The sequence below is a fragment of the Martes martes genome (genome assembly GCF_963455335.1).
Source record: "Martes martes genome assembly, chromosome: 9".
Lineage (NCBI taxonomy): Eukaryota > Metazoa > Chordata > Mammalia > Carnivora > Mustelidae > Martes > Martes martes.
The window spans coordinates 58,932,012-58,947,638 of NC_137896.1; the positions used below are offsets into that span (position 1 = coordinate 58,932,012).

Below are 15,627 nucleotides of genomic sequence, written 5' to 3' on the forward strand. Positions count from 1 at the left end.
GCTCGTGTCCACCGTCTGGTTCGACCACCTGCCTGATCTCCCAACTCCCAGAGTCACTCAAGCCCAGCCAGGCTATAGGAAGTACGTGTCCCCTGCTTTCTGTCTGCTGGGGGAGCAGGGAGAAGGGGAGGGCAGGAAGCCCCCGGACAAGGGAGCAAGAACGAGTGTGAACTGGAAGGCAGCTTCCACTCCATAGCCACGGACTGCCCTCCTTCTGCTCAGGCCCGGGACCCCTTGCGGGGCTCCACGCACCCCCCCCCAACCCTTGCCCCAGGCGGAGCGCCCACCCCCTCGCCATCCATGGCAGCTCACTCACAGGCAGGTTCTGACACGGCTGTGTGCGAGGATTTGTGGGAACTTCTGGAGGACGCTGATGGTGAGTGACTGGTGTTAAGGCCCAAGGTGCCCACGTCAAGTGCATTAAAGTGCTGCTGAGGGTCCAGGCTGGAGCCCTTGTCCTAAAACACACACGCACACACACACACAGAGGCCACACAATTTCAGCATTGAGATGAGGAGAATGAATGACGGGACTTTAGGTCTCCTCTAACTATGTGGAAAAATTTGGAGGGCGTAGGGAGAAAGACGGGAACCGTTTGGAAATAAGTCCCGATGTACTGGGGTAGAATATTTGTACAAGTGCATCATCTGGGCGTCTTTGAGAGGCTGGTGGCCTTATATAAGCAGGAACTGTTATGCTTTCTCACCTTGGATTTTGATTTTTTAGATTTTCGTAACGATGTTGCATTTTATTTTTTCCTTCAAACTGTCATCTCACTGCCCAGAATCTTGGCTTTCCCAGAAGGGGAGAAGACGCAAGTTCTAGAAATGAAGTTGCTGGATATGCTGGATTGTTAACACTCTGATGAAACCAATGCCTTTGGACCCTTCGGAGCGCCTCCTGCATGGTCTCCCCACTGCTTCTCCTCAACAGCCTCAGAGCCCCGGTGAGGAGAACAGGCAAAGGGCCAATGATCTCCCATCCACTGATTCCTGGATCCCAGGATACCTCTGCTTCCAGTATTGTGTGATGAGGAAACAACAGTGTCCTTCCAACCTTAAGAAGCCATTTTTCCATCTGGGAAGGCTTAGTGTCCTAAGTGTAAGCCAACAGGCATTAAGATAATTTTTAAGTTAAAGAAGAAACAGAATGCCTGCTCTCCTGAGCCATGCTCCTATCCAGTCACAGGTGGATGGAGACATTCCTGGCATCCCTAGGCTGTCTGGATTAGGCTCTTCTACATCCCATGGTCTCGGATCTTAAATCTCTGGGTGTGAGTCTACGTGGTTATTCTGTCTTTCAGGTCATGGCTCCAGGGAGGGTGGGTACTGTGTGTGTGCCCGAGCAGGGCTGAAACAACTGATGTGTGAACTATCGTTCTTCGCGCAAAACAGAATTACAGGATGTGCCTGGATTTGCTGTGCTAAATGTCAGCTCGGAGATGCCGCAGCTTAGCACAGTCTCCCCTAGACCACACCCTTTGGAGCAGGGGTCCTGGCCCACAGCTGTTTGCCAGTTGTGTGTTCCTAGTCAGCAGAGAAATATGGATAGCAGTGAGAGTAAGCCCTGAGAGACTTTTCTAGCCATCAGATGGAGCTGCACATCACACCCAAGCACGGGAATCTGCATTTTCCAAAGGCATCAGTCAGCGACAAATTTGAAATTAAACACGTGAAGAGTCCATTACCACTGATAGTTTAAAAAGCACTGTCTTGGAGCTTTTTCTTTAAAAAGGGCAGCCCAAGATTGTGTTTGTGTGTTTATACATATGTGCATGTTTATGAGAAGTTCCTCTGGGTTCTAGGATGTCCAAAGGATTGGAAAACTCAAGAATGCATTTCTGACTGGACGATGTACACTGTGCCCGCTTGTGAACCGTGATGTACGGGGCGGCTAACCCCTGCCTACGAACAGCTTAGTTCTGTTCTTGGACAGAATCCATGATGCATCATATGACAGAGCTGGGTAATAAACACGTCCTTAAACAATGACAGGTGTGTCATATCAGGGCGCTGGTGACAGATCACCACACAGCACATCACCATGTAGCAACTCAGTAGGGGAGGCTCGCCCAAGACACGGGCTGCTCTCATGGCTTTACAGGTGATTTCTCCTTCCCTCCAACCCCACTCTGGTGGACCAGAGATGTTTCATTGTACCGCTGCTGCTGCAGCAGCTCCTGGCTGAAGTCTCTGTGTTCTAGGTCGCTGGGCAGCCTGGAACTCGAACCACATGTCACCAATGGTAAGAGACACTTTCCATCCCTACATTCTGACATATCTGAAATTGCGATGTGCCTTCCGACTGATGAAAAGAAGTCCTTATTTCACAGAGGGACTGGTGACAGCATTTTCTCTTCCTTAGTGGGAGATAAATAATGGTGGCTCTTATAACAGATAGCTTCTTGGCTTTGATGGAATAAAACGTTCCCTCCCTCCCTTGCTTTCTCTACTTTTCTTCCAATATGTGCGTCTGCTTGAAGAATGACCTTTGAGGAACAGGCCTCTGGTCTGCTTGCACATTTCCCTCCAGCTGTCTGACACACCAGGAGGGAAGGTGGGGAGAGCTTGGCTGGAGGGGACCCAAGAGCTGCTCTCGGAGGAAGGATGGAGGTGAGGTTTTGTGGAGGGGAACACCCCTCCCTAGCAGAGCTCCCTGACACGAAGATGGCTCGGACAGGGCTGTTAACTAAGATCTGTAGACACAGAAGTAGAAAGTGCACCTTGCTATTGATGACATGGAGGGTGGGTGAGGGGCAGTCTCCTCGTGAGAGGCCTGGGTCCTGGAAGGAACACATCAGCCCTTAGGCTAAGGGAGGACAAGGGCACCCCAATTATTCCACAGCTCAAGGGATGATGGAATAAACCCCTAGCTTATTATCTGTGGGAGAGATACAAGGTGGATTTATTACTGCTGCTCTCATAAGGATGGCAAGTTGCCAAGATCATGCTTTGAGCTCAGGGGCTGTTTCTTACAGAGCTCTGTGAATTCTAACCCTCAGCGCCCTCAGGTATGGGAGCTAAATCCTGTGGGTGCTTCTGTCCTTCGTCTGAAGGCTGAGGAAAGTCATAGCGTCTGCCGCGTAGGAGTATCATGATGGTAAACAAGCGAAAACCTAAGAAACGTGTTGAATAGTCCCGGGAACATAACAGATAAAAATGTGACTACTTTGATTGTAACAACTCATGGAAGAACTTACGTAGGCAAACATGGCCTTTAGCCATCTGGCGGGGATCAGCATACCTTTAGTGCCGCAGGGTGGACGGCCTCGGGTGGTGGGTCTTCCAAAGCCAGCTCCTGCCTCCTTTCTACCCGGACATCCGCATAACTGATCAGGAAATCAAGAGACCACAGCTGGAGGTGGGACGTTCCAGATGGCAACAGCGAAGGGCACGCGTGTGATACTTCGAGGCATGCCTATGACGCCCACCCCAGAATCGTCACCACGACAGAGGCTAGTCTTGTCACTTATTTGAGGAAGGAGTTTCATTCTGTGCCTAACTGCTACTGGGGTGACTTCTAATGAGGCATCCAAAACATTTTCTGTTCCAGGATGTTTTGGCTCCCTTCTCCTTTACTTATCTTCTCCCCAAGCCCTGAAACTTCCAAGCATAATTGTCTTTAGAAACATATCTTCATCTACAGGATAAGGCGTGGCCTTTGACTAATCAGAAGCTTTTCTTAAAACCTACTCAGTCTGGATTGTATGTACCGAGAAATGACACATGACTTTTTTAGTAATTACAACCTTTGAAATTTTTCTCACAAACAAATCGAGAGCTGGCCCCAGAGCCCTGATTTGTCTGTGGACCCACTTTTAAGATATCGTGGGGAAATCAATCCATTGTAGTGATGGCCGAAGGGCCCCAGCTCTGGCCTCTGCTTCATGTGTGGAGGAACAGGTTGGCCGCAGGGCCCTGGCAAGTGACAGTGTCTCAAGGGGCCTCTGGAATGCTTGTTACCTTATTTACTGACTAGTTTACTCCCCACTTTCTCTCAGAGTTGCTGTCTAAGATTTGGGAGGTAGAGGATGGAGAGGAAGAGCAGGGTCAAGGGCAGAGTCTGAAGACCAAGACGTTGATGATGTCCAGCCTCCCCTGGCAGCAAAAGGACCCTGTGGCCAAGGCCCAGGCTGGGTGGTGGTAGGTGGGACTCATATGTTGTTGGAAACCACTGGCTGCCGAAGTGGTCAAGGGTGGATCAAGAAGCTAAGATCAGGTCCCCAAGAATGGCATGCGATGTGATGGTCAGGGTCACTGGCAAGAAAGACCAGCATTTCTCCCCACTTATTAAAAGAAGAGAGATTTACTTGTTGACTGTATACATACATGCATGTGTGTGTACATGGTATCATTTATGTGCCTATCTACCTGCCTACTTGTCACCTTTCAATCATCTATCTCTTATCTCTATAAAATACAGTATATATGTATAGTATCTATATGTACCTATATCGACCTGTCATTTATCTATCATCTATCATGTATATATACATATATCCCTACAATATAGATAACCTTTCTTTCTTTGCTCTGCTCAAATGCTCTTCTCTAGACCAGTTTAAAACTGACTGATGTCCTTAAAATTCCTGCGTTAGGGAAAAAAACCCACGAATGACATTTCTCCTTTACCTTTGGGAATCGTGATCCTACAGAACCCGCGTCTAGGAGAGGCTGGATAGGCGGCCTCCCTGGGACTCTCAGCTCACCCACCCTGGGCTGGGGGCTCACCGAGGCCACCAGGAACCGCCAGGAACCCTCTCCCCCTGGCAGCCAGGCTCTATTCCCAGTGCTGCCTCAGTTGCCAGCAGGGGCTTTTAATGAATTAAAAATAGAGGGGACTAGGTCTATGAGTGACTTAGAGGAAAAATTTTAATTTTCTTCTCCAGTGACAAGGGAAGGCTGGGGGCTGGATGGAGATGAGGGGAAAATGTGGAAGTAGGTCACTAAGTCACATTCTGGCAGCCTGAGGAGGGACACATGGAGCCCTCAGCCCAAGGGTGGGGAAGAGAGACGCATGTGTCCCCGGAAGGAAGCTGAGCTCTGGAGACCACTCTGTGAACCGCAGAGGACAGCGCGGGCCCCGCGGAGGAATCCAAGCCCAGGGCTCGCTTGCTCCCCGGAAGCTGGGACTACCCGCCCGCGCTCGCGGCGCCCCCTCACCTGACGACCGAGTGTGTGCACACGATGAACTCGGGCTTGGAGTTCCACTGGTGGTACGTGATGTAGTAGTGTGTCTGCAGCCAAATCCACTGCTGCCCTTTGGTCAGAAACCGGTAGCAACAGGACTTCCCTTTACCAAACTGCATCACTGTGGGCAGAAAACGGACTGCCTGTAGCAAACGTGGATGTGACAAGGAGCTCTCCCCCAGAAGGTACTGTTGGAGAGAAGCTTTCAGAAACACCGTGCCAAACGGCGTGCTCTGCTCCAGGTGTGCCGTACTTTAAGGGACTATCAAGATCCCGGCAAACGTTATTGAATTCTTAAATAAGGCAAAAACCATCTGCACGCTTCCCCAGATGCTCACAGGCTTAAGAGAGCCTCAGGTAAGGGCGGATTCCCAAACCGGTGTTTCATGACGAAGAGGCCCGGGTTTGCCTGCGGCAGGAGCGGAGCACGGGAGAGACAATCCAGACACTGGGAGAACTGGGCCCGGAATAGACCTGACAGCCCACAACCTCCGCATGGATTCAGCGGCTGTCAGAGAGCAGGTCATGCTTCATCTACGCCGTCCTAAACGAGAGAGTCGCCTACAGATGCTTCCAGCTCCGGACCCCCTAATGTGGGGCTGCGTGGAGCCCCCTAGGGTTAAGTCTGTCAGTGGGCTTTTCCGGGGGGTGGGGGGGCGTAGGGCTGGAACAGAATGGGTGCTGTCGGAGGACTAGCCTGAGCGGGGCGGAAGGCTGGGACTGCGGGTCCAGGGAAGGACAGGTTGGGTCACTGCCTCAGTGCCTGTGATTTAGTACCTCTTTTTGCAAACGCATAACAGATACCACAGCTGGGAAACTAAAACGACAACGGGAGCCGCTGTGTGGGAGACTGTGATCTCCGAAGGGGTGGGAAGCCCGGCTGAGCACAGGCGTGGGCTCCACAGAGGGAGAATGTCTGGCCTGAGCCCTGGGCCAAGTCCTTCAGACCGTGAAGGAAATTCTACCCCCACGGTGGCCTTGCTCCATTAGAAGGGTCAGAAGCAGCCAAGGCTTGAGGTAATCCTGCTTCTCAAAGTTTCAGGGGCCCAGGAATCACTTGTGGGGGGGCAGGGGACTTTTTAAAATGGATGTTCTGATTCCACAGGCCTGGCCTGTCCCCCCATCAGGAGTCCTACCTCTCCTACCTCTGTCCACCTCTTGTTCTCTTCTGTGGCAGACAGCCTTCTCTGATCCCCTCCCCCAGCTGGGTGAGCCCCCCAATATCCTGAGCACATCCCCCCCAGTGCAGTGACAGCATCCTATAATGTCACTTATTTCTGCTTTTCCGTTAGACTTGTTCCCGCAGAACAGCAAGGAGATTCTGATCATCTTTATGTCCCAGGCCTAGCTCAGTACCTGGCCCATAGCTTGTGACCAATATATGTCCGTTGACAAAAAGCAGTGATGTTGAATTAGTATTTTGTCTTTGAAATGTATTGCATAACTTAGAAAAAATAACCATCATAGTATATTCTCTTCTGTCAGATTAAAATAGCTAGCATATCTGAAGGGTATGGGAAGGTGGTGGTTGGGGGGGTGAGGGTGGATGGGAGGAGGCGGGGCAAAGTCAATTCCAGGTAGAAACACAACCCGGGGCAAACCACAGAAGGACCTTCACCACATTCCTACATCATTTCGGAGAAAGCAACCTTTTCCTTCTCAGAAAGCAAGCAAGTAATAAACTGACTTCCAGGGCCCAAGAGTCCTGCTGTTGGGGCTCCGTGGAGGCTGCTGGAGGCCTTTGGGCCCTGGGACTGGGCGTGGGGTACTCACAGTGCTGGTGGCACCTGGCCAGGAGCTCCAGATCGTCAATGTGATAGTAGTCATAGCCCGAGGTCCCCAAAACTTCAAAAGGCAGGTATCCTATGATCGGAGGGGCTCTGCCATGCAAAGGGTACAGCTGGTCAGAGAGCAAGGACCCTGCTCGACTCATAATGGCAACACCTCCATCCAGAGAGGGGACACTGCGCGCATTTAATGATCAACACAGAGGCCTCATTTCTCAACAAGGGCAGGAAAATAATTTTGCAATGTTTCAAACCAGAGAGGCTGTGTTTTCCAAAGTGCTCAGACTTTCTGGCATTAAGATACTCGGGCATAACCTGGCATAACCTGGGTTAAATAATAATACCTTTTATCATTACTGAATAATTAAAAACAGCTATAGATTGGGTCAGTCCAATCCCAAAGCGTAATAAAAAGTTAAAGGGTAGGGAGGGGAGCTTTCTCACCCTTAGAAAGAAGACTGAATTAAAGGGCCAAAAGGGTGTTGAGAGAAATAAGATGTCAAGTTTCTCTCCCATCTGCTCCTGCCTTCCTGGGAACTGGAGAGGGTCCCAAGGGGTGGATGAGGGATCCCAAGGCTGTCCCCAGGCTGTGGCACCTGGCTCTCCCAAGACGCTCTGACCCAAACACAGAACACATCCACGGACGACTTGCAGTGGAAGGGAAGCCGCCTCACTCTTGGCCGGGAATGATTTTTCCTGCTGCCAGAAAGCCCTTCTCCCTGAAGGGACCAGGCCCGACTTTTCTCTCCCAAGGAGAGCCTGGCTCATGCAAACAAACACTTGAAAAGGACCCAACCCAAATATGTTTTTCTTTTCACAAACCTGTGATCCAGAAATAAAAATTTCCATTCCAAGCTATGCCTTGAAGTGAATTCCTCTAAGGGTTCGTCAACTATGCACATTTCCTGTATTAGAAGGGAAAAAAAAATGTTGCTCAGGGTGCCAGAAGCTCACCCTAGGTTTGTTCAAGAAGGCATGGTGGAAGGGTAACAGAAGTTAAAATCATTGAGAGCGAGTCTCCAAGTTGTGTTGGACTGAAACTCATCATCTGTAGCTAATTTCAGTATTAGCTGATACTAAATTTATTTCACAAGCTGGGGAAAAACACCTAAGAGCCAAAATGTTACACCACTCCCTTCCCATTATCTAGAAGTGTGGTAAACATGTGGAAAATGGCTCTTCATCTGAATTTGAATGACTAATTTAACTCAACGTTCAGGCCGCGGATGTTAAAGCAATCACAGGCCAGAGGATACAGACAAACCTTTCAGGTCTGACACTGGGTCCCCACCTTGGCCTGCCCTGAATGGTATTAACGTTGGCGGTAAAGGCAGGAGGGTCGACAGAGTTGCAAACGAACCTCTCTGCCAGCTGGGCTGAGCCGCAGCTGACTCTGCCTTCCAGCAAAACAGCTTGTAGGAAACCAGAGCAGAGGCAAGGGGCAGGTGGGCCCGTCACGGGCAGAGAAGCCAGACATTTCAACTTTTCAAAGTCAGTGAGAGTGTCATTGCAGTCTTATTCTTTCCCATAAAGATGGTTCATTAGCTATAACTAAATGTGACTCAGTTGTACCAGTTCTACATGAAAAATTCTCTCCCCGGTACTTGCCTTTAAGAATTGGGGCGTTGCCAGGCGAACGGTGGCGATGAAGCAGACCTCCTTTCCCAGCGGCACCCGGCAGGGCCTTGAAAGGGTGGTATCGAAGCCGTTACAAGAGGGGCTAGGCACTGGGGTGGGAGAGAACAGACAGACAGGTTAGGCCTATGTGGCACGGTGGCTGACCCCCTACCTGGCATCACTGTCAGCTAGCACCGCGCTCAGGGCTTCCCAAACATTCACTCACTTCCTGGGCCTTAGGATCCGGGGTGATCCCCAGAGGCACACAGTGGTCACCACAAAGTTGCTGGTTCTGTAACTCTGCACAAGGGGCAGACCTGTTCACAAGCGCCTTTTTCTTCTCACTGGGAAGTCTGGGAAGGCATGATTTTCCTCAGTCCACAGAGGAGGCCACAGAGGCCTGGAAAGCCCACATGTATTAACCAAGGTCACTCAGAGCCATAATAATGGAGTGAGGACTCTAGCAAGGGCTTCCGACTCCAAGCCTGGAGTTCTCCCAGGGCAGAGAGGGGATGGGGCTGAGAACAGGCCCCCGCAGGCCCTCTGAGGAGGTGCCAGCTGGTACCGGCCGCCATCTTCCCCAGGAGCTACAGACCTGGCTTCACCGTGACTATGGTGAACTGCTTTACCTTCTGGGCCAGAGAACAATTCTGCTATGTTAGGTGGAGTATGCTGGGTGGGGAAAAGAACCCTGCTAAATATGAGAAAAGTCGGTGGGCCATGTACATATACGTAATTCTCGAACTTGGCTACACACTAGATTCCCTGGGGCCTTCCCTGGCCTCCCAGCTGCCCAGACCCCATTCCCAGCTCCACTAATTCAGGAACTCTGGGTGGGAAGCACAGGCACTGGCACTTTTGAAAGCCCCTCCCGCAACATTTAGTACCACGCAGCCAGGATTGAGGATCATTACGCTAGATAATCTATACTACCTCTTTCTTTTTCAAATGTAGTTGATTATATCCTGAACCAGATCCTGAATTCTGAGTACATTTCTGAACGGGTAGATTTAAACATAGCTGTGTTTTCCAATTTGAGAACATATAAAGCAACAGAAAATGAAATGCATTCTAAAATGAAATCTGCAAGACTTTCTTTGGATTTTAGCTTTCCAATAATTTTTGTTTTATATGTTCGTAGGTTTCTAAGTGATTCTATAATGTGGTCTTCTAGCCACTAACATGAATAAATTCATTTTACCAAACATATTCTCTGAATGCATTCACATACATATTAATATGAATGTTTCCAAACATGAATATAAAGGGGGCAAAGTAGGAAATGGTGGTCCCTAGAGAGTTCACATCTGTCATTAGTCGGCTTAGACTTAATGTGTGGGCTGAGCCAAGGCACTCACCCAGGGAAGAGAAAGCAATCCCACAGGGAAAGGGTCTGCAGATGTGAACATCTGCATAATAAAAAAAGACATTAACACATTTCCCAGATGTGAAATATCCTCTCTGCTTGAAGTGGAGAGACATCACCTGCCAGATAAAGACCTAATAAAATTCTCCCTACTCTTTCAGAAATTCTAGGCCTTCTAAGCAAACTTCCGAGGACTTCTGGGGAATTTTAAAAGACAGTCTCTCTCATTTGTCTCTAAACCGTGCGTCTTGTTGGAATGATCCGTGGGCTCGGTCAGTAAGTGCTGTCCTTGGTGATTTACCATGAGGAAGGCAGGGGGATGGACAGAGCGTGGGGTAGGGAAACCCCATCCCCTAACAATTTCTTCAAGCGGCAGAGACCATGGAAATTAAGTGAATGTTCTGCAGAGCTTACTGCTGGCCTGGCTGTCTCTCAGTGCCGTTTTATCAGTCCTTTTAGAACTGCTAAGGTTTTAAAGATGAAAATGCTCCCCGCAGGGGAAATTTCATTATTGCTTACAGCCCGCGCTAGAGAAGCTAGATACTTTACAGAGGGCCCCAGAACCAGGCAAACTCCTCTTCTAAATGAGCTTTCTCCCCCAAAACCTGAAGCAGCTGAGGGCTTGATCAAAGGTGATGGTAAGTCAAGGATGAAAGTTTTAACAGAGGCCAAGGGGAAAACCTTGGGGGAAGTCAAGGGGAAGAGGGTACTTGAAACAGCTTGCTGACTGCGTTTCAAATGACTTCTCTTCACAGCAGGAGCCTCCTAGCTGATTCTGGAGTCAACACAGGAGCAAACTGCTCCCTGGGACTTCATGGGAATATTTAACACTTAGAATAAACTTCTCTGGCACTTCTTATCCCAAGGTAGTTAAAAAACATTAATTAAGGATTTAATTAGTTGTTTCAATTTAAGTAATAGAAAAAACATATCTAATTACAGCTGGCTTCCAGAGCCTCTTGGAAGGATTACCCGGTTGGTGCCGACGCAGCCCGATCTACCAGCCTCCTCCTTTCTTCCGCCACTCCAAGACACTCACACACACAGTACTCATGCCACAGATAAAAGCAATGATGGCTTGCTATATTTTTTGTCCTGAGGGTCATCTTACTTGAAATTGACCTTCCTCTTGCCCAGAGCTAAAGAGATAGGTTTCCCCTATGGCAGGACCTGGGTCTAGTTCTCTGCCTTCCGCTCTGAGCTTGCGTCCTGCACGCAGCAGGTGCTCCACATGTGTTTGTTGAACGTGTCTCTGATGATACGACCTTCCATCTCACATCCAAACCACAGCTTAAGTCCCGGCTATGGGAAGGCACCTTCCAATCCCAGCCAGTAACTGACGCAGAGACCTTGAGACACTCACCCCCACCCGTGGCACCCCTTGCGCAGCCCAGCCTGGGGCTGACGGTGGCTGGCTCACGGTGAGAGGGTGCCATAGAGCATGGTCCTGGGTCCCACTGGCCCTGGGGCTAGCTCACCGCCCTAGCAGTGCATTTATACTGGTCAGAAGGCCCTGGGCAAGGTCTGCTGCAAATCAGCGACAGCGGGCACCACTCTGAAAACAGCACCAGTGGACCTCATGCTTGGAAAGACACAAGAGGGTGTTCTGCTTCTGGTCTTCCTACTACTAAAGGGATCCATGGTGGGGATCAAGCCCCTCTTTGCTCCTGAACCTTTCATCACAGCCTCTAATTTTAGAGACCCTGGAAGAATTCTGCCTTGGGCTGGCATGCCAGGGATTCTGAACACAAGAGAGTCCCGAGGTTCTTGGAGAGAATAGGAGTAATTAAAGTCCATCTTGCTTGGCACCTGGGGTTGGCTTCCAACTCTGTCTGAGGACAAAGGTGACCTCCCAAATCAGTCATAAGAACATAAGGATGACGGTGGGGGCAGGAAGGTCTCGGGTGGCATGAGACATGTTTGCAAAGGGTAGGAAAGAACGGGGAAGAAGTGAGGTAGGGATAGCAAACATAGCTCACAGCAAAGGAGCAGAAACAAATGGAAAAAGCGGGACCAACTGTTCCTCAGTACTGGTCCAGTCATCAGGCCTCAACAATTAAGTATTCTGATCAGAGATGGCCTGCTCATGATAAATTAGTCGCTACAGCTGTAGGAAAACACACTAATCGTCCACACAGAGAGTGACAAATCACTTTCTCAGCACTTCTCAGAACAAATGAAAATTCAAAGCCGAAAGGTGTCCAGGAAGACATGAAACCATCAGGAGGCCTGCTAAAGGAAGAAAAACGTTCTTAAATCTCATTTATGATAAATGTCCAAAATGTCTGGGCGAGAGTGTTGGAATGTTAAGGAAATAATAATCTCCTGCACATTCACGAAAATCCTCTCCCAGTCATTTAGCACTATTTTCAGGCTTTTCTCTTTTCTCTGCACAGCACAGAGTGCTTCGCCTGATGGGTTCTCAACAGCCAGGTCACAGGGTTCTCGGGACAGCCACAGCAAAATAATCCTGCCCCCGTTTGGGCGCCGGGGCACCACCTAACTTGCACCAACCAGTGCGTGCGTGGTTCATGCTTTCTTTCTGCCAGTGCAATTTGGCATCAGAAAGAAAGAACGAGCTTGGAGACAAGCTGAGAGCCACATGAGAGAGCTAGGGATTTGCAATTTGCTGGATTGAAAAAATGACTCCGATGGGAAAATATATGTCTCACTTAACTATCTCTCCTTTCCCTTGGCGTTCATTAATTACAATGAGTATTTTTCAGGGCCTGGAGGTTGTCATGGCGTTGACAAGATATTCACCAGATGGTTGGTATGGACGGAGCCAGATGAGTCGTAGGCTCAGGGAAGTGAACTTCCTACAGGCTGTTGCCCCCTGTCCTCCAAGTGGACGTCTGGTGCACATTTTTATCCCAATGATCGCACAACCTCTATAGGACTGTCCCTGTTCCCAGACTGAAGCAAGTGGGAGCACGTGTCTGATAAATGACCATTCCTCACTGCCCCATTTCAATGTGGGCTCTAGATGCTCAGGCAGGACAATGTCTTTGGGTAACAATTTGTTCTTTATTGCGATCTTAATTTCTCTGCTATCTTATCTGGCAGCAATGGCCACTGCTAGAGGATGTGGCACTTCCTTGCTGGGGTGGAGGGGACACTCTGCTTCATGCTCTTGGGAGCCTGTGACAGAAGAGACATTCCTTCCTGTGCTCAGCTCACGTCTCCATTCTCAGTGAGTCTGGTGGGTGTGGCTTTGTTCCCCTAACTGAGAAATCTCAATTCAGCTCAGGGAAACAAGAAACAAAATCCCCAAGGCCCTAAAATGAGGCAACCTACAGAAATCCCACAGAACATACGGAATCGAGTGTTGTAAGCTAAAAAGCCTCCCTTTCTGCCAGTATTTCAAATCTGGTTGTGTGGTTAGAGGCGAATAGGTAAAATGAGGGCAGGGAAACTTTTATACTCTGGTGTGTGGTTTCTGGAAAGCCCAGAGTGGAATGTTTGCTGAGGGTGACCTATTTGGAACCACACCAGCAACTTTTGAAATACTGCTTTCTGGATTTCAGTCAGATGCACATTTAAATCCAAGTCTGGGGGAGGAGCAAGGGCTTAAATAGAGGATTGCCTTCTTCCTGGCACGAACTTATCTTTCAGGAACTGGAACCTGTTTATTAGGACCTCTTAAAGCAAAGACTGTTCATTATGCCTTGGAAAATCATCTGGCCAGTTCCTTTCCCATAGAAGTGGGGGTGGGACTGTGGGACCTGAGTGGGGGTTGGGAGAGGACCCAGGTGCTCCTCTGTAGAACTGGAGAAGGAAAAAGATGGAACAGTATATTTGTTCGTGGTATTAAAAAAAAAAAAAAATCTGTTCTGGGACAAACATAGCTCCGAATAATCTAATTTCATTTCAGCCCCATTCTAGAAATGACGTGAAGAGCAGAGGTAGGCCAGAAGCTCCTCCCACCAGTGGTCCTCCCTGAATCTCCAGGCCACATGGCCAAGAGCACACAGTAGGCTTTTTTAATGGGAAGAGGAGGAAACCTGTGCTTCTGTATTGCAGCTCGGATTCTTTCCAGAAGCTCTTCACAGACTTGGTTAGAAACTGTCCTAAAGTGAAACAGTTCTAGGAAAGTTCTTTTCTTGTCCCATTTCCCAACACGTACTTCTTCACATTTATTAAACAATCTAGGTTAAAGATGTGCAATTCTGTCTAATGTCCCCTTCCGCCTCCAACATCGGTAGCAGATGATGAAGTCCTAAGGAGTGACCAAGATGTGAAAACGTGAAGCAGGGGAAAATTCCATTTTGTTGATGCATTTGGGCAATGGTGGCTGTGTCTGCCCAGCCATGCGGAACAGAGAGGGTTCAGAGGCACAGGGGTAAGCTGGCATATCGGCCGGTGAATCTAGAAATGTCCAACCAGAGATTAATTGCCTTAACAAGGGCAAAGGTGCTTCTATGTCTCTCCACACCCCAAATTCCTAATCCGATCTACTCTCACCAGTGGCAGGGCAGACAAATGCTGAGCAGTTATGTGGAGTGGCCGGCAAGCAGGTGGCGTCTTCATCTACATGATTTAACGGTCACCAAAAGCTCCCTCTAGATCCATGTCCCCCTGTCTTCCCTGCCCTGGAGCTGACATGGTTCTCTTTCTGCCCTTTGGTGTAAGGCCCAAGGGTTCGTATGGATGGTTTTTGAGTTGCAGTTTATGCCTCCGTCAGCCTTAAGGCAAACTGGATGATCAAGTGAACAAGAGGCAGGGAAGAGTCCTGGCAGGGCACTTGAGTCAGGGGTCCAGTTAAGGACCTTGGGGAGCACCCAGGGAACCCAGGTGGTTAAGGAACTTGATGCGGGTGGCAGACCCAGAATGGGGAGCAAATGGAGGCCAAAGATGACCACACACTGGCCAGGTACTGTTGCCTAGGCCTCCCAGTGCAGACAATTCACAAATCACTGGAAGTGACACACGGGCCAGTTTTCCCAGCACCTACTGCAATGGATTTAATCTTCACTTTGGAGTCAAGGTCAAAGTGTAGTGGGAGCTCTGTCTCTGGGTGGGCTCTGGGGTCCGTCAAGGAGAGCTGTATTTTCAGTTCTCAGAGGAAAGTCTGATTTCTCTATGAGTCGAAAGTCGGGTCTGAATCTTGCTGCTGTCCCCAGTCACCTGTGTGTGCGGGGCCAAGATCGCTGAGCCTCAGTTTAGGTCAATGTACTTGTCAAGCTTCACTGATGTACCAGGCATGGACTGCGTAGGCTCACAGATGAGTAAAGGTGACTGTTCTTCCCATAAATAAATCTTTATTTATAAAGATGAGAGCCTTGCATCTTCCTGACAGGCATCAAAGAAGAATGGACCAGGCCAGGTTCCATAAACTAAAGAGCCCTACAGAAATGAGAGGACTTTTCCCGATAATGGGCCAGAGTAAAGTTTTCTACACAACTGTTTGCAGTGTGAGCAGGGATTCTGCTCACACTGCAAACTAACTTTTATTTATTTAAAATAAAACCAATGCTCATAGTCTGTTCTCTTCTTTATTTTACACCTGTTTTTAAATGTATGCCATGCCTGGGAACTCAGGACAATGGCAGGGGTGACTTGTGTACAAACCGCATTCTCTAGTTTCTGTATTTGATACTTTGACATTTGGGGCCTTCCCAACCTTGAAGGAACTGCTCCCTTCTGGGTTGGCCAAGTCCTAGAAAT

The 15,627-nt window shown here is 49.1% G+C and overlaps 1 protein-coding gene across 1 annotated transcript in view; it reads right to left on the reverse strand.

The window, feature by feature from the left end:
- The window catches only part of NPAS2 (neuronal PAS domain protein 2), a gene marked incomplete at its 5' end in the record, with an annotated part of 158,297 nt that overhangs the window by 20,077 nt on the left and 122,593 nt on the right, over nt 1-15,627 (reverse strand). Inside the window, 6 exons of the mRNA XM_080813625.1 lie at nt 317-458; nt 3,245-3,329; nt 5,164-5,311; nt 6,964-7,070; nt 7,800-7,882; nt 8,586-8,704. Coding sequence (XP_080669751.1) covers nt 317-458; nt 3,245-3,329; nt 5,164-5,311; nt 6,964-7,070; nt 7,800-7,882; nt 8,586-8,704 — 684 coding nt within the window. The remainder of the gene's footprint in view (nt 1-316; nt 459-3,244; nt 3,330-5,163; nt 5,312-6,963; nt 7,071-7,799; nt 7,883-8,585; nt 8,705-15,627) is intronic.